This window comes from Canis lupus, chromosome 23 (assembly GCF_003254725.2).
Source record: "Canis lupus dingo isolate Sandy chromosome 23, ASM325472v2, whole genome shotgun sequence".
Classification (NCBI taxonomy): Eukaryota; Metazoa; Chordata; class Mammalia; order Carnivora; family Canidae; genus Canis; species Canis lupus.
The window spans coordinates 52,038,473-52,065,325 of record NC_064265.1 but is presented as its reverse complement, the minus strand read 5'-3'; the positions used below and the strand labels follow the sequence as shown (position 1 = coordinate 52,065,325).

General features: G+C 40.9%; 2 protein-coding genes and 1 long non-coding RNA gene across 5 annotated transcripts in view; 1 reads left to right on the top strand and 2 right to left on the bottom strand.

Moving 5' to 3' along the window:
• The window catches only part of GFM1 (G elongation factor mitochondrial 1), a 50,973-nt gene that overhangs the window by 6,202 nt on the left and 17,918 nt on the right, over positions 1-26,853 (bottom strand). The window contains exons 11-18 of one of the 2 annotated variants that reach the window (XM_025436038.3): positions 25,818-25,874; positions 22,505-22,642; positions 21,567-21,649; positions 10,688-10,850; positions 8,589-8,733; positions 3,015-3,175; positions 2,193-2,246; positions 1,048-2,053 (exon numbers count right to left, since the gene is read on the bottom strand). In XM_025436038.3, coding sequence (XP_025291823.3) covers positions 1,922-2,053; positions 2,193-2,246; positions 3,015-3,175; positions 8,589-8,733; positions 10,688-10,850; positions 21,567-21,649; positions 22,505-22,642; positions 25,818-25,874 — 933 coding nt within the window. In that variant the 3' untranslated portion in view covers positions 1,048-1,921. Of the gene's footprint in view, positions 1-1,047; positions 2,054-2,192; positions 2,247-3,014; positions 3,176-8,588; positions 8,734-10,687; positions 10,851-21,566; positions 21,650-22,504; positions 22,643-25,817; positions 25,875-26,853 lie in introns of those variants that run through there. The other variant, XM_049099878.1, reaches the window with a different exon arrangement.
• On the bottom strand, positions 11,584-14,476 carry LOC125753421 (uncharacterized). The gene is made up of 2 exons (XR_007405257.1): positions 13,960-14,476; positions 11,584-12,702 (listed from the first exon to the last, which is right to left on the bottom strand). It is a non-coding gene; the product is annotated as an uncharacterized LOC125753421 (long non-coding RNA).
• LXN (latexin) lies at positions 15,650-23,787 on the top strand. Of its 2 annotated transcripts, XR_004808477.2 has the most exons (7): positions 15,770-16,147; positions 16,541-16,603; positions 17,865-18,042; positions 18,276-18,412; positions 20,873-20,935; positions 21,209-21,496; positions 22,902-23,787. XR_004808477.2 is itself a non-coding variant. In XM_025436039.3 (6 exons), exons 1-6 carry the CDS (start codon positions 16,019-16,021, stop codon positions 21,305-21,307), a joined length of 669 nt encoding a protein of 222 aa, XP_025291824.1. In that variant the 5' UTR covers positions 15,650-16,018; the 3' UTR covers positions 21,308-21,531. The 2 variants fall into 2 exon arrangements, 1 of the variants encoding a protein (XP_025291824.1); XM_025436039.3 differs by lacking the exon at positions 22,902-23,787 and having other exon boundaries at positions 15,650-16,147; positions 21,209-21,531.

The following is a 26,853-nucleotide window of genomic DNA, read 5'->3' as shown; positions in this document are numbered from 1 at the left end:
ACACTGTCTTTCTTTAAGTTAGCCAACAATTATCCTTCATAAGAGTGACATAAAAAAACCTCATTTATGAATACTCTCATTAATTTTTTTCCTTGCTACAGACTGTGGTTGCTAATGTGGTCTTCACCAATTAAAACCGAATTAGCAAGAGATGGCGGTTCTGGCCTTAGATCTGTCCCTATGTCATTACACTCTTGTCACTCCCACCAGCCAGGACTGTGTTTTTGCCTATGAAATGCTGGTGTTGGATTAAGTATCTAGGTTTTTTTAATAAATAAGCAAAATGTTTAACAAGTGAAAAGCACATCAAAATTTATTCGTCTTCCTAACTGTTGGCAATAGCCAGAGAAACTGTGCTAAATTCTAGGAAGGCATTTCCTCATCAGGAAAAATTTTCAAAGTCATTGTCAAACACCAAAGCATTTCAACAAAATTGATTGCTGTCCAACAAAATAAAAAAATAATCAACAAAATCAGGTCTGATGATACTATAGCAACAGACATATTCCTGGGGAAAATGCATTTGGTTCGATGAATACAACTAATTATCAACTTGAAAATTTAACAAGCTGTGTGGTCTTGGACAGGTTATTTACCTTCTCTGTGCTTTTGCTTCTTCTGTTACAAAATGGACATAGTAATAGTACCCACTTTCACTGGGCTGTGAAAATGAAATTAGATGATGCATCCAAAGCATTTAACAGATACTTTGAAAACATGCTCAATACTTCAAAAAATCTTTCTCTAGAAACCTTAAGTTATAAAAAGCCAAACCTATAAATCAAGAAAAAGAAAGGAATTTAAAAGTTACGTTATTTCTATTATTCTCTTAAGGGAAAGGACCAGGAAATTTGTCACATCAGATGATTTTGGGATGAAGAAATCCTGAACAGGGTAGAGCCTTCCCAGAAAGTCCAACCTATTCTAGAAACAAAAACTTAACATTTGTTCTTTCACAACATCAATGAATACAGTGTAATGATAAATTCCAGCAGACTCAAATTCAACTGGTGTTTACCAGGTGACTGAAAATGACCAGACAGCTACTACATAAATTATATTTTATTATTCAGAGTTGGAGAAACACAGAATGAACACGGGTAAGAAGAGCATAGGCAAAGGTCTGCTTTTCATTTTAAAAGGTCCACAAGAAACTAACATAAAAACAGGCAATTATAACTTTGCAGAAGCCACAAAGTGACGCAATCACCTATATATAAAACAGCTAGAAATTTACTAGCCATCGTAATATCCCAATGAAGAATCTGATAAATGTTCTCTACTGAGAACATGTGAAATCCACTCTTAAAAAAATCTTGTTGCAGTGTGCGTTGGTGGTATAGTGGTGAGCATAGCTGCCTTCTACAAAAGCCTGCTCATCAAAAGAGGACACTCCAAGAAGCGTCACGATATATGCAACTTAGCAAAACAATAATTTAAAAAATTAATTATAGAAGTATGAGGCATAAAGCAAATATGACAAAATAAATTATGTGATGAACAAATTGTTAACAAGACTGTTCATTACTGAGTCTCAATGCAAAACATGGGTGTCTGTTCTTTGTATTGTTTCTTTTAGCTTTTTCTCTATGTTGAAAATTCTTAGCATAAAAAATTCAGAAGGGAGGTTTACATACCATGTAAGCTTAGAAGTATCACTGAAATCAGTCTCTTCTTCTCTTAGATGCTAAATATATCTCAGTAATAACCATTATTTTATTTGAGGTTTTTCAATGAACTATGAAACCAATCAACAGAGTGGGACATACGCAGAATTATCTTTGAATATAACGGAAGCTCCTGAATATACTAGGAAGGACCTCTAAATTTTGTTTCAGCCTGAATCCATCCCACCAGGGTCCATTAAAGTATCTGGATCTTGCAGATACAGTTGCAGCCAGTCAACCTAGCATGAAGGAAGTTAGTTCTTGGCTTTTCCTTTTTTTACAGGAAGTTGACCTGTAGCTTCTAAGTACTTATTGACGAGGTCCTCTTGCGTGGACGGTGAACATGGCTGATACCTGCAGTACTCCATTGTGTATTCCCCCTTTCCCTAAGGCGTCAAAAAAAAAAAAAAAAGAAAACCAAGATTTTGTTTGTTTTGGTACATCTACCAAGGTAGTCATGCAAAGACAGGAATTCACGTATTTGACACCGTGTGGGGTGGTTTCTTAAAGAGCACACCTGCTTACCTCTGTGCATGACCTAAGTTCAGTGGAGTAACCAAACATTTCGTTTAGAGGCACCTGAAAACAAACAGAGTAGATAGTACTGCTTATTGAAAAATATTTTTGAAACGTACAGAAAAAGCCTTGGGCATTTAATGCCCTTAGACTTCGATTTCTAATAATTACTCCTGATTTAAAAGAATTACAAAGCCAGAGAAGTATTTTTGTTTTACTGAATGTAAAAAAAAAAAAAAAAATCTTATTTAAAAAGATTAATGTGACAGTCACAACCAGAAACCAAATCTTTCCGTTTCACAGGGCGAATCACACGGACGGCCTTCCCCCTCATACCCACTCCGCACTCTGGCTGCAGCTCAAGCACAGAGAAGTGCTTCTGTGAAAATGTTACTACAACTTTCCTCTGGACACCTCAAGAATATGCTGACAGCAGTGTCTCCTAGGAGGCCTTGTGCAATGTGATACACACTTTCACCCATGAGATGTAAATAAAGTACAGGCAATGGAACTCAATTATTATCCAGTAAATCAGACATAACATGATAAAGCAGCTACAGAAATGAAACTTGTAACAAGAAAGATAACTTTTATACATCTAAGAAAATGACATATTCACAAAGCCCCACAGAAATCCTATTTGTAGCTTTTGCATTTAAGAGTTGTCCTAACAGCAAATTACAGAAATTGCCACACATACCTAAGCCCAAAATACAACACTTGAATAGCTAGGAAATATGTGTCAGGTTGCTCTACACTCTCTGAATGCTGCTCTACAGTCTCCCTCTGTGGTCACTAAAAGTAAGATCGTCAGTGCCCAACAGTACTTACATCTGCATACAGCGTAAAGTAGTCCTCAATCCCATCTTGTCCTGTGATTACACCATGGCGCCGGTTAATTCCTGCGATCACCTGTCCCTGAAATTCATTTGGGGCGATAACTTCCACAGACATAATAGGTTCAAGAATACATAATGTTGCATTTGCCAAAGCTGGATTAAAAAAAATACAATAATTAGTTTATTAATCTTTAAATAAATGGAAACTCTTTCCTACCCAGATACATAAAAGGGAGAGTGCTCTCCAAAGGCACACACATGAGTGATGAGGTTAAGATATTTGACCTGGACTCTTTTTTTCTAGTAGTGGTTAATAGTCATTCTCCTAAAAAGGAAATTCCAGTAAGACAACACATAATTACAGTATTACTATTTCTATTACTATATTTTTATCCTTAAACATTACTAAGCTGCAGAGACTATAAAAGGGGTCTTTAAACAACATTCAATCAAGTTCTTTACCATCTAAATTATCCAGTTGAGGATTACTTATTCTCTCCCACTGTCAAGTCTTTAACCAGGTAAACCGATTACCTGGTTGGTCCCTGGAAGATAGTTATTTTTAACTATAAGAGAATAACTTTTATCATATATTAGAATTTAATAATAAGTCACACCTGAGATGTGTCTTTCCTTTTCTAGGTTAAATAATTTCAACATGATTAAGAATTAGAAGACCAAGTTTCTAGTTTCTCCTCTGACCCTAACAAGTTATACATGTCTTTCAGAAAAACACAGTATGTCCAGCCCTCAAATTTCTTCACCTACAAAATGAAGACAGATTTAGGCACTCAAATGTGTGTGTCCAAGCTTATTTTTTTATCTCCCTTAATACATAACTAGAACACTTCTCAATTGTGACAAATACTGACTGTGGAGAGGATATAAAAACATTTCAAATGTTCATATTTAATTTGTATGTTATGATGGTGTGGAATAATGCTGCAGCCTCAGAATGGATGCATTATCTCTAAATAAAGACTTTAAGCAAAACACAGAAAAGACGACAAAGAAAATATTTTAAGATAATCATAGCTTTCTGGGCACCAATTTGTTTATGATAAATTAATCAGCAATCACTCTTACACAAATTTATTCAAGCACTTCTCTTAAAGACACTATTAGCTTAAGTGCAATAACTGTAAAAACAATTTAATATGCTTGGATTTCTTTGAAATATTTTCTAATTCAAATCATAGCTCAGATCTACCTTTGATTAATTAATCCTAATTAGTGAATTTTGTTCTAAAAAGAGAAGTAACAGAACTTTGCAGACTCCTATTCTTCATCAGCTAAGCCCCAAAGAACCCTCCCAGACATCTAAAGCACCAGACTAACAATTCTGGACTGCAGAAATAGCTCTATTTCTTGTAACATCTTGGGTTACTCCCTGGCTCAAAATAAACACAATTAATGCAAAAGGCACCCCGGAAGACAGATGTGAGCAGACATAGGAAGATTTAGTACACATTACCTCTGCTTCCAGGAGGTCAGTGACATAAAAGAGCTAGACTGTGAAAGGGTCATATTTTAATTTTTTTTAAATTTATTCATGATAGACATTGAGAGAGAGAAAGGCAGAGATACAGGCAGAGGGAGAAGCAGGCTCCATGCCGGGAGCCTGACGCGGGACTCGATCCTGGGACTCCAGGATCGCGCCCTGGGCCAAAGGCAGGCGCTAAACCGCTGAGCCACCCAGGGATCCCAAAGGGTCATATTTTAAAGGAAGGAAGGGCCAGGTATACGGTGCCCATCACTTAATTGCTGGGGATGTCCTGTCCAGTTCTCAGTTTCATATTCTCTCATCTAGCTCCTTTCAGCTTCCCCTTTTCCCCTAAATTCACCTCTTGACTCTGTTCCAAAGAACCTCGTCCTTATTCACGCCTTCTTCTAACCCGCTGTGACTAGACTGGAGTTAATTCACCCTGCAGTATTCAACAGTCCCACGGCAGCCCACCCCTAAAAGCAAGGTTTCCTCAAGCAGATCCACGTGTTCTACGGCTTTTTAAGACAGTTAAGAAAAAAAATACCATCATCATCACAGGAACTTTTAAGCCTGAACTGGTGAGAAGAGGTGGTAGGTAATATTTTTATTTTAGCCCACTAGGAGTAACGTTGGTAACACCAGGCCAGGTGCTAAAGGGGCCGTATGAGGTGGTGGTCACTGGCTAGGACTCTGGGCTGGGCTTAACTCTCAGCTTCACCACTGTCACGTAACGTTGAGCCATTCAATTAACTACTCAAGAGTCCTAATTTTCTCAACTGTAAGGTCACTGTGAACATAAAATATGATAATTCACATACTCAGCATAATACAGGGCACATAAATGCTCAGGAAATGTTATTACGACCACTCTGAGACAGGAAGCTAGGGAATGGGTGGCACGGCACAGTCCCAGTCAAAGGTAACATGAAGAGTGACTAGCATTCACTGCCCAAGTATGCACGTTTCAAATACATCCTTATTTTTAATTTTACATTCTCTCATATAATATTGTGGACTTACTGTCTCCAAGGAGCCTGGGGGAAGTTCCTATGACTTGCTCATTTCCACACGGTAAGTATGGAGCAAAGCTGGGGTTTAATCTCAAAGTCCTCCACGTGATGGGGCAAGAGGTCAAAGAAAGGGCACAGTCAAGCTAAACGAGCTAACCTTTGCTAGTCTAGGCCTTCATTTCTCTTGTACAGCGGCTTCTGGGGAGACCAAGCACAGTGCTCTAAAACCTGGCCACAGAAAATGATGGCAATAGTCACATCCGTCAGGTGGAACATGCCCAAACAGAACATTCACTTTCAGATTTCAGCTTTAGTTCCATCACTGATTAATCTCAGGGACCAGGTTTACACTGTGACAACACAGTTTGTTTTCATTTTTTTAATGAAAAAAAACAAAAGAGAATTTGAACTATTTTTCTTCCCATTTTGATAACAAAGAATAGCTTGTAGGTCTAAGCTATTATGACACTGGGCTCATTTATCAACATTTTCACCCCAAAACTCTCACACTGTATTCAACAGAGGTATATGCATGACAAGATGATTTTCTTACTGAACTAAGGAAAGTTTCCTTTCACCCTATACACATCTGTCTTTCAATCATGGATGACTGAATAACAGATGAAGAAACAGGAAAGAAATTCATTTTCATGCTAGCACCCTGCTGATTTGCACGTTTATCTGGCAAAAAAAAAAAAAAAAGTAATTCTCAATTACTACCTATCTAGTGCTTTTCCTTTGCACACCCACCAGGCAGTTAATCATATTTAATGTTTGTGCACTTCAATAATTAAAAAGAAAATGGCACATATTCATCTCTTTAGCTAATATTCACAGACATATACACTGTTTTCATGGATACTGTGTGTAAATTATGGGCATCTACCCCTACACTTATAGTTCATACAAGAGCAATTAAAAAAGATGATGACGCTCTTTGTTAACAGACGACCGTACCAATTATCTGGCTTTGTGTAAACTCTATCTCCAGGAAAGCATATCAATTTCCAGTCAAGAATTGGCATAGAAAAATTGATTTGTAATTTAGCTGTGCTTGTAAGAAGTACTGTAATATGTATGTATATCAAATCATCAAATACATATTTAAAATACCTTATAATTTTGTCAATTACATTGCAATAAAGCTGACAAAAAGTACAAAAGTGATTACAATTAATTTAAGATTTACTAAAGTGGTAAACACCCGAGGGCAAAAGAGGCAGGCATTTTAATGTGAATCATGCCTAACAAAATCTTATTTTCTTAGGACTTAATTTCCCTTTTACCTATCAATGCAACCTTCAGTTTATGACAAGATTTCCAGATCACAGATTTCAACTGGATTTTTAATAGAGAGCTGGCGTAAAGAAAATGAAGGATTTTCGCTCATTTTCACAACTGAGAAACCAGCACACAAATTAACGGCTGCCATTTAAGTAACATAAGTAATTATGTCAAGAAATGAGCAACCTTCTCCAACCATTGCCCCACACCGATCACAGATGCAAAAGGAAAAACACAAACTCCAAAATTCATGAAGAATAAAAAAAATCGTGATTTACAGAATGCTTAAAAAATGTTATGATTTATCTATTTTTACTGTCCATTTTGATTCCCTTTGATAAAAATGTTTCTGAAATGTTTTGTAAATCATAATTCTCCAGTGTAAAGATACTTATATATATTATTAATAATGAATATGGAAGAGATGACAAAGAGAATAAATGTTCAGTTTCAAGCTTCTTTATTGAATAACCCTGAGGTCAAATTGCTGTTATTTGCTTTTCTCTTTTAAAAGCAAGAAATCAGATATACTTGCAATTGTTTAGGTTTCTGGTTCATCAGCAATTTAATAGACCTGCTATTCTATGTGGAAAAGGTTGACAAGGCCAGCGGTTTAGCAAGAGGTCTACACTGTAAATAAAGTTTACGGAGTTCTTTCAAAACATGTTGGTATCCTCAAAAAGCCGAAAAGCCTACAATTTCATACATTTAAAAATTTACTTACAAATCTGATTCCCTGACATCTGAATAAGTCACTAAAAATAGCGTAACTAATGTTTCTATAGTATTTCTTAGTCTTCTGAGCACCTCTATCTTCTTTATTAAAAACACAATAGCCAGGCAGCCCAGGTGGCTCAGCAGTTCAGCCCAGGGCGTGATCCTGGAGACCCAAGTCCCACGGGTCCCGAGTCCCACGAGTCCCGAGTCCCACGTTGGGCTCTCCGCATGGAGTCTGCTCCTCCCTCTGCCTGTGTCTCTGCCCCCCCCCTTATGAATAAATAAATAAAATCTTTTAAAAAAAGAAAAAAAACCCTCCCCCCCAATAGCCAAAATATGGAAGAGCCCAGATGTTCATCGACAAATGAATGGATAAAGGGGTGGGAAAAAGAAATTTTCTGCCATCAAAGAAAATGAAATCTTACCATTTGCAACAATGTGGATGGAACTAGGGAGTACAATGCTAAGTGAAGTAAGTCAGAGAAAGACAACTACCATGATTTCACTCGTATATGGAATTTAAGAAACAAACAGATGAACAGAGAGGAAGAGAGGGAAAAATAAAATAAGACGAAATCAGAGAGGAAGACAAGCCATAAGAGACTCTTAACCACAGGCAACAAATTAAGGGTTGTGGAGGGCAGGGTGGGGGAGGGGTAACCAGGGGCTGGGAATTAAGGAGGGCACATGATGTAAGGAGGCCTGGGTGTTACATGCAGCTGATGAATCACTAAACTCTACCTCTGAAATGAATAATGCACTATATGTTAATTAATTGATTAAAAAAAACCAAGTGGCAAAACAGAACCTACAGATTATAAATTCAAGCCTATAAAAAATACTAGGTAATTCAGGAGAATAAAGTAGGTTTCTAATTTTGTAAGAGAGAGAACACAGCCATCTACCCTCACTTCAATTCCCTAACTATGTGCCCAGACCTGCCATGGTCCCTGGTGAGCTGCTAAATGCCCTCGGGCGACAAGACTCAACTAGGTACAGGGTCCTGAGGCTCTGAGGGTCACCAGGGAAAACAGACGTGGGTTGCGGCACGTGCCAGGACACAGAATACCTTGTTTCAGGGCACCTTCTCCCGCACGGATGAAAGAGATTTCATTGGAGTCGACCATGTGGTGCGCCCCATCTTGCAGGACGAACCGGAGCCCGGAGAGCTTGTGACCGGAAAGAGGCCCTTTCTCACAGGCGTCCAGAAACCCCTGGCAATGAATGAACACAACTTCTGGAATCAGTGGGTTTCACTTGGAGATACGTCACCAGGAATACTCACACATTCTACTGTTCTGAAGTATTTTTACGGATACCACATTCCACCCTTCAAAAAGAGTCTTTAAAAAGTCGAACAGCTTAACTTTACTATTGCGACATCGAGATGAACAATCCCTTGGAAAAGCATTATCACTTAAAGGTGTGGGCTGGTTTGAAAGTGATGCTGTGAGTGCTAATAACCCTTATCATCTTCAGGAATTATTTATCTCATAACCCATTATACAGACGGCCAGCTCTTAATTTTACAAGGAGGAAACGGGAAAGGCAAGTAAAAGTACCTCCACCAAAACTGGCATTGATTCAACAGCTGCGTGCTGAGCTCCCACGACACACCGATCACCTCCCCGGCAGGTCGCTACGTTACAGCTATGGTGTCATAACACTAAGAAATGCAATTCAACACTAATTTCATTTTTCCTAATGCAGTTCTTTAAAAAAACCCAGCTTCATGAGGTCTGATGAAACACAATAAACTAAACATATTTTTAAACTACAATTTGGTAATTTTGCAATACTTTTTCAGTCCCTTCAACATTTGTAGAGCTCCTCCAATTTAAGTTAGTTTTTCCTGGAAAACAATCACATATATCTGTGTATACAGTACAATGTATTTCTGACACTACAAAACTATAAACTGTGTGTGTGGAAAAAAACTTAAGCTCTCCTTCACCTACATTAATCTTGGAGAACAGAAGATAAAAGTGTGAGAGTGACAAAATAACTGTCTTGTAATAAAGTACAATGAATGAAATCTACTAATCACAAAGAGTCCTACCACCACTTAAACCAAAATTATCATTAGTAAAGATTCCAAGTTAAAAGGGTAAATGAAAACCTAAACATCTCAATATATGAGAACAGACTGTTGAAGATCAGCAACCATCTTAAAACCAGTGACCCAGGAAAGCAAATCAAACACTTACCTCTCGCATGTGCACAGCACTTCATAATTTACAAAGAAATGTCACAGAGCATTATTTGATTCTCAAGGTGGTGGGGGGTTCAGGGTTAAGGTTTTATCTACACTCAGTCTGCAAACGAAGAAGCTGGCTCTGAACCCCATGCTTTACCAAAGAGCACATTCCTCAGTAGCAGAGATGACGGGAGAACTCAGGTGCTGGGAATCTTACCAAATGAGGTGCCACTCGGACAGTAAACTTCAATCTTTCACAAATCTCAAGTGACTGCTACAAATTTTAGTTGATTGCAATTAATGAAGTATGTTCAAATTTGTCAAAAGAAAAATAATAACTATGATTAAGAAACAGAATGAGGGGCACCTGAGTGACTCAGCTGGTTAAGTGTCCAACTCTTGAGGTCAGCTCAGGTCACAATCTCTGGGTTGTGAGATCGAACCCCGCTCTGGGCTCCGTGCTGGGCAGAGCCTGCTTAAGAAATCCACCCCCGCCGAAGCTTATATATCAAACGTGCTTAATAAATAGTTGCTAGTGTATGTCTTTAAAATGCTAGCTACAATTTTGAGATAGTTGGACTAGGAGAAAGTGGTTTAGTCCTCTTAGAGAAAGAACTACTGCTCTGTTTAAAAAAAAAGAAAGAACGAAAAAGAACGATTTCCCCCTTGCTGTCATAGCATGTCTTTATATCTCTTCAACTTAATAAATTGAAGATTAAATCAGATAAAGAAGCAGGACTGTAACTAAAATGAACCATGGAAGACGATGTGATAGAAACAGAATGGGAGGGGTGCCTGGCTGGCTCAGTCAGAAGAGAATGCAACCCCTCTCAGGGTCGTGAGTTCGAGTCCCACACTGGATGTAGAAATTACTTGGGTAAAGAAAACTTAAAAAAAAAAAACAAAAACTATTTTGATTTGATACCTAATAAACTGGTTGAAAAACATGTAATAAAGTTATTTGTTTTTACCTTTTCTACTGCAGGCACAAACTGCTTTGGAACATTTGCCCCAAATGTTTCATCTGAAAACTCCAACTTGGTGTAGTTCTCTGGGTCCAGAGGCTCCAGTACACCTATCACTTTTCCAAACTGGCCTGCACCACCCGATTGTTTTTTATGTGTAAATTCAAACCTGAAAGTGATTTAGGAGGGGGGAAAAAAAATCAACACAGCATTATGTTAATTACCAAAATGAAATAATTCCTACTGATCTAAATGAAAAACCACATTTCACCATTTTCACTTTTTCTTTTGAGTACTTTGCCATAAAATCTCATTGTGAAATTTATTTAAAAAGCAATTCTCTCTTTCCTGTTTTTACTTGGCAGTGAGGGTGAGGTTCGACACCAAAGTAATCTAGGGTTTTCTTTAATCCTGCCAATTCTTCACTTCATAGGTAGAAAAGCACAAAGGTTAGAAGTCGGTCTGAGGTTCTTGGTCTAGTAACCTATGTTCCCACGAGCCTATCCTCTTCTTGTGGAATCCCTCCCTTTCCCAGACAAAGGGTTCTCTTCTTAAATCCCTACAACTGAAGACAGTCCCTTGAAAATGGGAACTCTGCAGTTAATTTATTGAGATGGTTCCTATCTGAGCTGACCACATGGACTTTACGGAGTGACGCAATACAAGGCAAAGGAGTTCTGGGGGGATTACCACCTAAAAGGAGTAATGGCAAAATAGTGACTAACAAGTCAGTCATTCAGAGACATACAGGGACAGATCAGTGCTTACTTCAAAGCACTAGTGGCAACAGAAATACAAAAGTATGTTCATATACATATTAAACATTTGTGAACATACACTAGTTCACTGAAAAAAAAATAGCAGGAGTATTTACTGTCTGCAAAGCATCTGTCCCTTTTTTTTTTTTATTTTAAATTTTTATTTATTTATGATAGTCACAGAGAGAGAGAGAGGCAGAGACACAGGCAGAGGGAGAAGCAGGCTCCATGCACTGGGAGCCCGACGTGGGATTCGATCCCGGGTCTCCAGGATCGCGCCCTGGGCCAAAGGCAGGCGCCAAACCGCTGCGCCACCCAGGGATCCCGCATCTGTCCCTTTAAACTGAAACCTTCCTCAAGATAAGATGAGGGGCCCCTGAGTGGCTCAGTCGGTTGAGCATCTGCCTTCAGCTTGGCTCATGAGCCCGGGGTCCTGGGATGGAGCCCTGCCCCTCAGGGGGCTCCCTGCCCAGTGCGGAATCTGCTTCTCCTTCTCCCTTTGCTACTCTCCCTGCTTGTGCTGTCAAATAAATAAATCAAATCTTAAAAAATAATAATAATAATAAAATAAAGACCTCAAGATGAAAGAGGCCAGCTGCTTTCAAAATTATCTCCGATAACTGCAGGCAAATGGACACTAATGAGTGTGCTCCTACACACAGATCTATGAGTGCTTTGGAATTACTGAACATTAGTTTTGGTAGGAGATGCCAGCTTGGAATACGTGGGTTTCATAAAAAGCCTAAGTGTGAATGCGCCTTTAAATAATCTCCCAGTTGCCAAGAGATTTGGGATGGGCTGAGAAAAACAAAATGCTGGAAGGTTAATTTTTCTGGGAGGGAAAACAACAGCTATCAGAACTAAGAGAACAAAAGCAGAAGGGAAAACAACTGCCAAAGCAGCACAGAATGACGGAAGGGATTCCACAACCGTGGTCCACTGACAAACTGTTGGGTATGCACAAGTTCTTGGAGACATCTAAAATTTTGTTTTCAATTTGACAATAACATAACATCTATACAAATATACCCTTGACCTGTGCTATCTATGGGGTAATCACTAACCAAGGATGTTTACATTTAAGCTAGAATTTTTAAGATATTTAAATTTAGGGATCCCTGGGTGGCTCAGCGGTTTGGCGCCTGTCTTTGGCTCGGGGCGCGATCCTGGAGTCCCGGGATCGAGTCCCGCGTCGGGCTCCCTGTGTGGAGCCTGCTTCTCCCTCTGCCTGGGTCTCTGCCTCTCTATCGTGAATAAATAAATCTTTAAAAAAAAAAAAAGATATTTAAATTTAGTTCCTCAGTTGCACTAGTCATATTTTAAGTAGTCCACAGTCAATGTGGGAAGTAGCTACGGTCCAGAGCGGCGCATTGGGACATTTCCATCACTGCACAAAGGTCTACAGGACAGCAGCACTCTCAAGGGCCAGTTCACAAACGAGTAAGTTTCAGGGGCCACGTCTGAAGCATAATCAAGTGGATGCCAAATAATGGAACACTCGGGTGCCAGGCTTGTGCTAAGCAGTTTTTATGGATTATTTGTTCTTCACCACAACCTATGATGTGTGCACTATTTCTAGCACCATTTTACAGATGAGAAACCTGGGATCAGAGAAGCTACGTAACTTGCCAAACATGATGTAGCTATTAAGTGGCAGAGCCGGGATATGCACTCAAACCAAGTCTCTTAATCAAACATTTTTCTAGAGGGCAGAACACAAACTGATATAACCTGCAAATGAGGATTTCACTTAAACAGCTGTTAGAGGAACGGTATATGAAGACAAACTTTACAGTAACAGACAAGGGACAGAAGAGCTGAGACATCATTCGGTAGGCAGCTCACAGGTGTGCTGGAGGTAGAGAAGAACCCATGCTCCAGTCATCAGGCCACTAGCATGTCATGAAAGGCAATTTTGTTTTGGCAAAACATCATCTCTCACAAAAATATTAGTGTTAATTAGAACTGCGTTGATTTTATGTCTTTTGTAAATTTATTTTGGTTTTAGAGTTGTAAAGTTGCAAGCTGCAGACCTTTTTACTTAGTTTTATGCTCATGCAGTTACATAAAATTATTATAATTAACCTGATCCCAGAGACCTGTAATAATTTTGTTACTTTAAAGGAAACCCATAGGGATGCCTAGGTGGCTCAGTGGTTGAGCATCTGCCTTTGGCTCAGGGTGTGATGGGATTGACTCCAGCATCAGGCTCCCAGTGGGGAGCCTGCTTCTCCCTCGGCCTCTCTCTCTCTCTCTCTCATGAATACATAAATAAAATCTTAAAAAAAAACAAAAAACAACTAAAAAACAAAAGTAACCTGTATATTATTCAAATTTGAAGATAAGAGCCTTGGACTAACCATTCATAAAGCTTTAGTACGTAAGATTTTAAGGACTCATGCATAGGAATGAGATTCTCTTAGTGCAATTTATTAACATCTAGATAAGCAGTTAAATGTTTTAATGTAAAAAATTATACTTTGGGGGCATCTGGGTGGCTAAGTCGGTTTAAGCATCTACCTTCAGCTGAGGTCATGATCCCAGGGTCCTGGGATGGAGTCCTGCATCTGGCTTGCAGCTTCTTGGTCCTCCTGTTTTTGCACGCTCACTCTCTCTTCCTCTCAAATAAATAAATTACATTAAATCTTTGAATATATTATACTTTGAAAAGAATATAAACATGTGCTTTTAGTAAATGCCTAATATGTCACCACATACTACCTAGCTTTGATCTATAGTATTCATAAAGCTTCCAGTGGTGACTTCATCTAGGAGGCTCACATAGTATATTTCCATCCACTCCAACTGGAAATAACCAGGAGGTGTTAACTAGCTATTGGTGAAACTTAAATCTTCATTATCAGCAAAAAGCTCTGTCAGCATCATTGGAATGTACTCAGCCACTCTTTCCTGGACACTATCAAAAAAACGTAAGATTCAAACAATGCATACACACACACACACACACACAGACAACCTAGGAAGTTGGCTGATGAATGACTCACCCTCTCACTCTCAAAAAGAAAAACCTTTATTTTTTTATTTTTATTTTTTTAGAAAAAGCTTTAAGAGAAGAAACTAAGCTCCTCATCCTCTACTTACTTGATGGTTGGCTAATGTAACTAGAAAAGACAGAAATGTCTTACTCCTTACATTTTTAAAAAATATACTTACTCCAAATACCTTATTAGTAAGTGAAAAAGGGTATTTGAGGAAAAGAACACATTACAAATACATTTTTATTCTTTAAAGCACCACAACAGGGCAGCCCGGGTGGCTCAGCAGTTTAGTGCCACCTTCAGCCCAGGCTGTGATCTGGAGACCCAGGATCGAGTCCCAGGTCGGGCTCCCTGCTGGCATGGAGCCCGCTCCTCCCTCCGCCTGGGTCTCTGCCTCTCTCTTTCATGCATAAATAAGTAAGATCTTAAAAAAAAAAAAAAGAAAAAAAAGAAAAGAAAAGAAAAAAGTTTTAAAGCACCACAACACATATGCCAACCCAAAGAACTTCCAAAGAAACTTCAAAAATCCGTTTTGAGAAAAAAGTAAAGAATTTCTATACCAAGATAACAAGCTAAAGGGAAGGTCTGGCCATACAGATAAAAGGGAACCTTCGCTTCCGGATCCTCAGCTAATCCAAGGCCTACACTACAGTCCATTCAAAGGTGAAACAAGAAGGTGACCAAGACACCTGGAGGACGTGCGCGCCCGCAAAGGTCTGTGCTTGCTTCAGCAGCTTTAAAAAGTCTCTGTTACAAGTTGCTTCAATGTCCTGCTTTAAGTTCAGTTATGCCTTTTTTTTTTAAAGATCTGATTTATTCCTGAGACACAGAGAGGCGGGGACACTGAGGGGGCGGCAGGCCCGGTGCAGGCCCGGTGCGGGGAGCCGGGAGCCGGGAGCCGGGGAGCCAGGGCGCGCCCTGGGCCCGAGGCAGCCGCCCCGCCGCGGAGCCCCCGCCCCCCCCCCCCCCCCCCCCCCCCGGGGATCCCACTGGTCTTGATTCTTGGACTATCATCTTCAAAGTGGTTCAGAAGGTTGGAAGCAGGGTTTAGAGCAGAACGTCACTTCTCTAGGAGCGGCTGGGGAGGGGCGCAGGGCGTGAGCACGCGGGGCGGGGCAGGCCCAGGGGAGGGGGAGGAGGAGGAAGGGGGGAGGGGGGGAGGAAGCAGGGGGTGACGTGACTCACGGGCCCAGCTCCTCTGCACTTCGCCCCGGCCCCGCCCGCCCGCCCGCCCGCGCAGTGTAGCCGGGGGAGGCCCGGCCCCCTCCCCGCCCCTCCCGGCCCATGGGGGAAGGTGGGTGACGGCCTCGCCCCCTGCCCCGCCCCCTGCGGGAAAGGCCCGGCTCCCGAGGGGGCACCAGCGGCAGGGGCAGGGGCAGCGCGGGAGGGGAGGGGAGTGGAGGGGCGGAGCCGGGAGCCGGAAGGAGGAGGAGGGGAGGAGGCCGCGCCGCCCCGCCCCGCCCCGCCCCGCCCCGCGCCCACCACCGGGGCCGGCTCCCTCCCGGCTCGGTCCCGGCTCGGTCCCGGCTCCGTCCGTCTCCCTCCCGCCCTCCCTCCCAGCCGCCGCCGCCGCCCCGAGGATGGAGATCCCGCCGACCCACTTCCCAGCCGCGCGGGCGGCCTCGGTGGCCGAGAACTGCATCAACTACCAGCAGGGGACCCCCCACAAGGTGTTCCAGGTGCAGACGGTCGCACAGGCCAGCGTGCAGGTGAGGTCCACGCGGGCCGGGGCCGGGGCCGGGGTCGCCCTTCCCGGACGGGCGGGGACGGGCGGGGACGGCGCCGAGCGCCCCGGCGGCTCCTGCCCTGGACCCGCAGCAGCGCCTACATCTGCGGAGGCACCTTCCTCGCGCCTCGGACCACACGAAGGGGAGCGCGGCGTCGGGCCGTCCCCCACTCCCCACTAGGCGGCCTGGCTCCGGGGGGCCTGCCCCAGGGGGTCCATACCCCAGCCCTGCACCCGGCGTCACGCCCAGGGTGGGGCCGCACAGGGCGGGAGCCCTCAGCCCCACAGGCGCCCGCCGCCCCACCGCACGAGAACTGTATTTTCCTGACAACACAAAGAACGAGTTATTTTTGTAATAATCACATTTTCTTAATAGGATATTCCGGAAAAAGGACATAAGTATTGCCTTAAATTTTCTGTGGAAGAAATTATCCAAAAAGTAAGTGGAATGTCCTTTATTATGAAGTAAAATTTGACTCTATAAATATTTTAGATCACCTTTGCGGATCAAATCATAGGATCAACTTGCTCTCTGTTTTTAAAGTTATGAAATCCCTGCCTTGAAAAAAATGATGAGCATACAGGGTCAGATTATACTCCTTTAAAAATATATTTTGAGGGATCCCTGGGTGGCTCAGCAGTTTGGCGCCTGCCTTCGACCCAGGGCGCGATCCTGGAGGCCCGGGATCAAGTCCCCAGTCAGGCTCCCTGCGTGGAGCCTGCTTCTCCTTCCTCCTGTGTCTCTGCCTCTCTCTCTCTATCATAAATAAATAAATAAATCTTAAAAAAAACAAACATATATATATATGTATTCTGAGATACATGATGTAATTCTGTTGAGCTACCTAGAAAAGACACATTTCAGTTCAAATAAATTTCTTTAACAAATGTCATATATTAGGCCAGTCTGATAGGAACAAATGACGTAATTTACTTTCCAGTCATTATCACTTATGTCTGCCTTCTCAATTTTCCTTCACTCAAAGAAAGCCAGTGCTTTTAGATAAAATATTTATGAGCAATAAAATGGCCAAATGATACCACCATGTTCCTAAGAATCTTTCAGTAATGGGGCAGGGAAATTTTTAAAAATTATATACCTGCCAAACTGTTAGTGAGACAAACTTAAAAGACCCTACAATTTGTTTACCTAAGTATCTTAAAACTAGAAAAATAAAGTTAAGTTTGCCCTTTTGTTGAGCATAATTAAGGAGATGCAGGCTGACGTGAGGAGATTTATTAAGATACCTGGGCTGCTAGACAGCCATCTTTCAAGGCAGAACCCATGCTGCTATTTTCTAATTTTACATCTAGACAGATTACTGTATCTGGCTTGAGAATATTTCTGTTATTCAGAAGCAGAGTAAAGAGAGTAATAGACTTAAAAAGTAACCAAAGTCTAAAGGTAGTATGTGAAGTCAAGACTAAAATCTGGCCTTACAAATGGACACCCCATTAATACTAAAATAATAAAGTTTTAAGATGAATTATAAGATTATGATACTCTATAAGTCATAAAAGAAGTTATCTATTTTAGATGCCTTCAAGAAAACTGTTAAGCCAACCTAATTAGCTATCTCTGTCTAGTGTGGAATACCATGGGGGCAGGGGCAACATTTTAAATGTTGTAACTCAAGAATGACAACTAGTGATGCATGGCCATCTGCATCTAAAGATATTTTGCAAAATGTTTCAAACAGCAAGTTACCCTGAACTGCACAGCTGAAGTCCTTTACCCTCTGACGGGACAAGATACCGCACCAGAAGTCAACTTCACATTTGAAGGAGAAATTGGAAAGAACCCAGATAAAGAAGATAACACATTTTACCAAAGACTCAAGTCCATGAAGGAACCACTTGAAGCACAAAATATTCCAGGTACATAAATATGACATGGAGACATTTTTCAACTTTAGCGTTTGCAAAAATATTCATTATGAGTCTAATTCAACACAGGAGGGCCTTGCAAATTTACAGATGCGTGGCTTAACCGAGTCCTTCTGTGCACGTTTGAAGGAAACTCGAACAGGACTTGGAATTTAGATCTCACAAAGGTTTGATCCCTGTGTATGTAAAGGGCTTCCACTTACCAGTGCCATCCCCCTCACCAGACGGTCTCGGGACCGTGCCCCCGGAGATGGAGCCAGTCCGACACCTGGCCTGGGTCGCCTGCGGTTACGTTATATGGCAGAACTCGACGGAGAACACGTGGTACAAAATGGCGAAGATTCACAGGGTCAAGCAAGTGGTAAGTGGCTTCTGTAGCCAGCAGCAGTAAGACGTGTGCGGGCTGAGCCCGCGGCCCCTCAGAGTGGACGGGCGCTGGCCGGGGCGGCGGCCCCAGCGGGGCCACGGACACTGGGGCGGTCCGTTCCTGCGCTCAGCGTCCTAGAGACGAGGGCTCTCGCGATCGAACTTTCGGATTCAGATCCCTATAGCTCTGCAAACGAACCACCTCCGCTTTCCCACTCCCGAAGTGGCAGCCCGGCTGCTCAGGGACGTGCTGGCATTTTCCTGCCCCGAGGATCTGCCGCAACAAAAATCTTAGCCTCTTTTAACTCCTGTGACGCTTGCTGTTTACTTATCATGTTCTTTTATAACCAGTTTAGTCATAATCTGCAGCCTCAGACCTACTGCTGTCCTGGTGATAAGTCTGATAATAGGACCATTCAGAACGGGCTCTTTCTGGTCTTTAGAGAGATCAAGTCAGCCTCACATTTTAGCTTTATGAAGAGGTTAAAAAGAAAAAAATAATAAGGGCAAGTGTTGATGTCTAAATGGATATCAAGAAAAACAGAGTGCCAGTCTTTAGAAACGACAAATACCCACCTTTTGCTTCAAAGTGGATGGACCTGGAAGGTATTATGCCGAGTGAAATAAGTCAATTGGAAAAGGACAAACATTATATGGTCTCATTCATTTGGGGAATATAAAAATTAGTGAAAGGGAATAAAGGGAAAGTGAAAGTATCAGTGAAGGTGACAAAACATGAGAGACTCCTAACTCTGGGAAATGAACAAGGGGTGACAGAAGGGGAGGAGGGCGGGGGGTTGGGGTGACTGGGTGACGGGCACTGAGGGGGGCACTTGGCGGGATGAGTACTGGGTGTTATGCTATATGTTCGCAAATTAAACTCCAATTAAAAATAATAATAATAAAAGAAAAACAGAGTGCAGAGAAACCATAATAAACAGTTTTAGTTCTATAAGAGAAAAGGACGTTCCAAATGACCTCTTTCAGCTTGTTGGAAACAAACTACAAGGCAGCTGGAGCACCTGTGCTCCGCAGGCCTTTGCCACCACTTATTAGACACCCACGGGCCCTGGAGGGCAGGATACCCAATCACAATAGCTAGAATATAATGCTAATACCTAACATAAATACCAAAAGAACATCTTAAGAGCCTTTTTTTTTTTTTTAATTTTTAAGTAGGCTTTGTACCCAGCATTGAGCTAACACAGGGCTTGAACTCACGACCCCGAGATCAAGACCTAAGCTAAGATCAAGAGTCAGATGCTTAACCAACTGAGCCACCAAGGCATCCAAACTGAGGAGTTTTTTAATGCCTTTCTATAGATATCAACTTTGGTTACAAATTCCTATTGGGCTATTGAGGCCTCAAATAACTGAGTATCAGGTCTGGATTACAGAGGTTATACAATCATAATCATGGTTTTCAGGGCAGGATTTTGTAGCAAAATAGGCTCAAGACAGTGCTAGAAGTTGTATGAAAGAAAACTCCTGTAACCCTTCATCAAAGTTTTAAAGCATTAATTAAAATTTCAGCTGAAAGGTTGACTGCACATTTATAATCAGTATTAACCAAAGGGGCCACAGGAGCTGCCCCTCAGACGCCAGGGCTTGTTTCAATACATTGATTATAAGCCTTAAAGAACCTTGGTTAAGTACAGCAAATCTCTGGTGAATACAGTTTTAAACGATGTGGATGCCGTATTTCTGTGTAGCTAATGGCATAAATACTCTATATGCACAAACCAATAAGCAGCACAGATCAAAGCTTTAATTGCAAAACCATATAACTACATTCATTACATTTTCCTATTTTCAGTTTTTAAAGAGAGAATTTCTATTATAAAATTGGTTCCCTTTAATGTAAACACTCAGTTCAGTAGCTTATTCCTTAAAACGATGCTTTTCTGAATAATAGAAACAATGAGGAATCTTAAATGACAAACTTTAGATCATAATGCTCTGAAGTAGCTACCACAACTCAGAACCTAAAAGGGGTGTACAATTTTTAGAGTAACAGATGAAATAGGATTTTAAAATGTAGTTTGAGAGAAAACTTATTCATAAGAACATAGTTTTTCTCTTTTTTTTTTTCTTTCTTTCTTAAGAGATAGAGAATAGGCACAGGCATTGGGTAGGATGGGAGAGGGAGGGAGAAGGAATCTCAAGCAGGCTCCACACCCAGTGTCGGCCCGATGCAGGGCTCCATCTCATGACCCTGAGATCGTAACCTGAGCTGAAACCAAGAGATGGACACCTAACCTGCTAGCCACCCAGGTGCCCCAAGAACACAGTTTTTCCGATCAGGCTAATTAAACTATAACATTCAATTTTTATTTTTACTTATTAAATTATTATCTATTATTATCTAGTAACAAAAGCTGAATTTTAAAATGAACATATCATTTTTGCCAAAGATACTAAGTTTTAAACACCAGGTTTTTATTTTTTATGACAGCAAAGAAATGATGACTTCATTGAGTTAGACTACACTGTTCTACTTCATGACATTGCATCTCAGGTAAAGTATCATTTACCTTTATTTGATGAGACTTTGAAAACTAAGACTTGTTTTATAGCCACAGTGTATGTCTTATTAATTTTGACTCTAAACCAGAATCCATGTAAATTAATACGGACACTAGGTTCAAGTATATTATACTTGTAGCCATTTAGCTTCTTTTTTGCTGTTCTTTTTAAGGACTGTTTTGTCTCTAATAAAATCTAAACCCAACATTGTTTTCTTAAAATGTTTTCTGAATTTTACCACAGCTTTAGTTTCTTTTACTTGCAGGAGATTATTCCTTGGCAAATGCAAGTTCTCTGGCATCCGCAATATGGTACTAAAGTCAAACATAATACCCGTCTGCCAAAGGAAGCACAACCGGAATAAATGAAGACCCTATCAATGACGTGTGCTTCCTTTTAATGATGTGTATGCCAGTCTTCACTGATACCTACATGGTGCCATGCAAATCCCAAAGTGTAACTTGGTATAAATGTCTTCGTTACAGTATGGAACCATATAGATTCCACACAGTACAGAGTATCATGATGTAAAAGTGTCCCAACGCTAATAGTGGTATGTATATCCCATAATAAAAAGCTTCAATTACAGCCTCACAGCCTGTTTAATTGTGTTGCATACTTACGGGACAGGGGCAGTAATGGTCTCTCTGAAGGCAACTTTCGGCTTTCCTGTGACACAAGGACAGCCATATTCTCTTTCCATCCTCTAGAAAGAACAGAGGGGAGTTAATTTTTTCATGTGCTTAAAAAAATAAACTGAAAGAAGAAAAAATCCTAAGACTCTTAACTGCCTCTGAAGTACTCATTTAAATATGATTAAAATGATAAATCTCAAATCACTTAGGTATCTTAGAAAGGTTAGAAACATCGATACAAACTACTTTTAAAGATTTTATAATCAATTCTAACTTAGACTGTTTAACGGACACTTGCCTCTAGTTAATTCAATCACCAAAACTTCACCTTTGTTACATATTCTCTGGAATAGCGTATGCCAGAGTTTTCTACTATCTTAACTTCAAAAATATGATCACGAGAATTTTTTATCATTTGTCAAATAGCTTTTGTTTTCATTCATAGATACAGAAGACCTTTCCTAGCAAAAGTACAGCCTATCTACTCTTCCTGTATCTATATTCTAATAATCTTCAAGTACTGACTTGAGAAGAAAATAGGCAAGAAATGGCCTCAAGAGTGGGTACTTCCCGGCCAACTTCCTCAGCAGGTCTCTTCCTGCAGACTGTCTCCCTAAGGCTGGGACCAGGATTCGCTTGACCTAGGGGTGGATGGATGACCTAGGGGTGGATGGATGATCTTATCGCAAATAACTTGATTTGGAGTCGTGATTCTAGGAGTCTGCAAATGTTTTACAAATAAAAAGATTCAAAAATCAAGAAAAATTAATTTGTAAGAGACAGTAACATTTGTAACGTAACTGGATGCAAACCAGAATGAAGTCTGAAGAATCGCTATTAGTTTGCAGTCATTAGACTAAGAATCATTGACTTGTAACAAAACACAGACATATATAAAATGAATTTAATTCCTTGTGACTCATTACCTGAGCATAGATTTCTAGGTGTAATTCTCCCATTCCAGATACAATGGTCTCTTTGCTCTCATTGTCGAAATGGACTTTAAATGTGGGATCTTCTCTTGTAAACCTGCCAATACCTTTTGAAAATTTTTCCAGATCATTCTTTAAAAAAAGAAAGTCATTACACATTTTACTAAGCATAATAGGCAATAGGATGATTGAAAGAACTTTACTAAATGACATCAAATACATGAACAGTTAGGAAATAGCAGTGACCCCTCCCCAGTTCCTAGGCCAGACCCTCTCAGTACGGGAGCTTGGACACCATACAGTCAAGAGGGCTGGCAGGATTTTCTTTCCGTAACAAGATACAAAACAAGAGTCCGAGACTCCACTCTGCCCTTTCCTGTTGTATCCTTAGGTGTACAGAAACTGTCCATCTGTGGAAAACTGCCCGTGAAGGAGAGAGAAGAATTGTGTTACTCTGCTACATTCTAGAAATGGTATACATAATCAAAGGAAGCAGCGTGTTTACCAAGACCTGATTGTAGCTCCAAGCAGGCCACGGAAGACCAAAAGGAAGGCAAATGACACGGAGACTTCTCCTGTTCAAAACAACCTGCCTGGAGGCACCTTTATGCTCCTTAGATAGAATTCCATACCTGGTAGGTAGAAGTATGGTCCCCTGAGGATGTGCCCTAATCCCCCCAAACTCGGGACTGCTACTTTATGTGGTGACAGGGACTGCGCAGAAATGATTAAAGTTCTAACTTTGAGATGGGAAGATTACCACGAAGAACTGGGCTGGCCCAATGTAATCACACAAGCCTTTAAAAAGGAAGAGGAATACAGAAGGAGAGCTTGCATGAGGAAGGAGAGGCAGAGGATACTTGAAGCACATAAGGGACTGATTTCATGGCTGAAGATGGGATGGGGCCACGAGCCTGGGAAAACGGGTAGCCTCTAGAAGCTAAAAAAAAGAAAAAAACAAAACAAAACAGGCCCCAGGTGACAGTCACCAAAGAAATGGGGACCCCAGTCCTAACAGCCACCAGGAGCTGAATTTTGCCAATAATCTGAGTAAGCAAAAGATAAAAGGTCCCCTTGAGCCTCCAGAAAGAACACAGTCCTGTCAGTATCTTGATTTTAGTCAATTAAGAACTATGTCAGGGGGATCCCTGGGTGGCGCAGCGGTTTAGCCTTTGGCCCAGGGTGCGATCCTGGAGACCCAGGATCGAATCCCACGTCGGGCTCCTGGTGCATGGAGCCTGCTTCTCCCTCTGCCTCTCTCTCTCTCTCTCTGTGTGTGACTATCATAAATAAATAAAACAAAAACAAAAACAAAAACGATGTCAGATTTCTAACACCATAAAATAAATACATTTGTGCTATCTTAAGCCACCAAGCTTGTGGTACGCTATGGCAGCAACAGGAGACATACCCTGAATCACCAGTACTTAACAGCTATCACGTGTGCATGGAACTGTGCTGTAGGTTTTGAATATGTACTTCAAATTCTAACCACAATGCTGCAAGACACAATTACCCACATTTCACAGGTGAGGAAACTAGATGTAGAAAGGCTGAGTGACTTGTTCAAGGCCACAGAGCTAATGCATGGCAAAGCTGGCACCGAATCCTGGGTTAGTCTCTCTGAAGTCTTTTGCCTTTTCCCTACACTAGCCAGGTACTCTCAACTAGAAGATCATCCTTGCCCCCATTACCAGGATTCACAGCTTGATGCAGTGAGTGACTTCATTATATATATTTTTAAAGATTTAACGAGAGACAAGAGAGAGAAAGAGGCAGAGACCCAGGCAGAAGGAGAAGCGGGCTCCCTGCCCACAGGAGTCCAATGCAGGACTTGATGCCACATCCCGGGATCACGACCTGAGCCGAAAGCAGCCGCCCAACCGCTGAGACACCTAGGTATCCCATGACCTTATTATTTGATTTAATTTACTCCAGCAAGCAGACAACCTTGAGATACCAAATAACCTTTTAGATATTGATGCCTTTGATTTCCTTTCATTGTTGTGAACTATCAACAGTTAAATATCTTACATATACTCTGAATTGGGAATGAAGAAGCATAAATCACTCCCTGATTATTCAGGGAAAAGAGAAAAGCAAGTTAGCAAAACACCTGGAACTGTGGCATTTCGCTGTGTAGTAAGATGCAAGGTTTGCCTTTCTTCAAATTTCTTCCTCCCTCAACATTCTTTTTTCAACACTGAGTATGGAAAAGCTCATTTCCTCAAAACAGAGGAAGAAGCACCTGTTACTGTATTCATTCACAAGACAATACATCAGAGTATGTTCAGTAAACAATAGTTCCCAGATAAGAGGTCATAACATGTTCACTCAATGCATGAATGAATTCATTGCAATTTACCATATTAACATGACTGTTATGAATGTCAAAGCAACTTAAGAACTCAAACGATTACCGTAGCAACGTGAATTATTCCAACAGCAGGACGAATTCCAGTGGCAGTAATGCCAGTGAGACCCTATTCAAGCAATTCTGGTTTCATAAAAAGCTAAATGACATCAAATCCAACCATAATACCATTATATTTGAAACTGAGAAAGGGGTGCCTGGGTGGCTCGGTTGGTTAAGTGACCAATTCTTGATCTCAGCTCAGGTCTTGATCTCAGGGTCCTGAGTTCAAGCCCATTAGGCTCCACTTGGGTGTGGGGCCTACTTTAAAAAAAAAAAAAAAAAAAAAAGGGATGGGCACCTGGGTGGCTCAGTTGGTTAAGCATCTACTTTCGGCTCGGGTTATGATCCCAAGGTCCTGGGATTCAGCCTCACATCAAGCTCCCTGCTCAGCAGAGAGTCTGCTTCTGCCTTGGCCCCTTCCCCTTTCTCCCGCTCTAAGTAAAATATTTAAAAAGAGAAAAAGTCCCGTTTGCAGGTTTTCCATGTTATAACCATACACTTCCTAACTACCACATATCCAGAGATGTATTATCACTCATGAGGCAATTAATCTATGCAGTTATTTAATATAATTCATTAAGGTTTTACTACAACTTAGGACAAACTTTCCTTTTTCCCCTTTTCCATTCCTTTATGATCTGAATATAGGAAAATATTCTTACCTCTTTGGAGCCAATGATACTGTAAAGAGTTAGCACAGTCTTGTGCCCATTTTAAAACCATCAAAATTTTCAGTATAGTGAGAACTAATTACTACCAACAGACTGATCTCAATACCAAGAAACCGTAAGATTACTGGTTATCACAAGGTAATTATGTGTATTGTGGAGAAAGATGGAAAAGAGCTCAAGTTTTTATTGCACTCTACTGAGAATGAAACCGAACTCCTACCTTGTTAGAAGGCTTCATTGCTATTGAAATGACAGGGTCAGGAACATGAATTGACTCCTAAAATATTTTTTAAAAGAACAGAGAAGAATTCTAATACAGTACTGTTTGGGTCAGAGATGGATTAATTTAATATGCTACTTACAAAAGAACAAAGGACAAATATTTGTCAACATTTTTAGGCTAGCCAATATATATCATGCTCTGCTTTGTATTAAATATATTAATATGACACATTAATAAGTGCATACACTTACATGATCTCTTCCCTCCCAAAATAACAAAAATAGTTTATTAACTGTTTAAGGCCTTAAGTTTATTGACACATTCACTTTAAACATAATCCTACTGAACCCAAATGCGAAGATGTGGAATTCCTATTGGCTAGTGGCCACATGTGCTGTTGCTGTCTTTTGATAAGCTACTTTAATCAAAATATACCATGACCACTGATTAATCAGAGAAAGGGCACTAGATTCTTTATACACGATACCTCATTCAATCAATCACAACTCTAACCAGCAGATACCATCCCCGTTTTACCAATAAACCATTAAAAGCTTGGAAAGAAGACAAAATAACTTGGATAGGTGGGACTCTATCAAGGTCTATTTGTTTCAAAGCTTAAGCACTTCCCACAACCTCCAGTCCCTCACATTACTAATTACAAGTATTCAGAGAAGACCTTATACACGATACTTGTTTACAAACCACGAGCCTTCTCTAGATCCCACAGAAAACGGTATAGATTTTTTTGTATCTTAAATCAACATGTAGAACCACAGACACTAGAGAATATTTTATACCTAAAAAGTTAAATGACAAATTTATGAATTCATCACGTAACACTGAACTATTATAGTGCTCATCTGTTAGGGGTGGACCAGTTTTTAACATAAATGACCTACTCTAAATTCCTTCACTGCAAATTACCCATCCCCCTAGGTCCTCATATTCTCTCTTCACTGAATTCAGGAGAGGGACCACCCTCATGAACAGATGATCACACAGAGCACCTGCTCTCCTACCACGGCAAAAA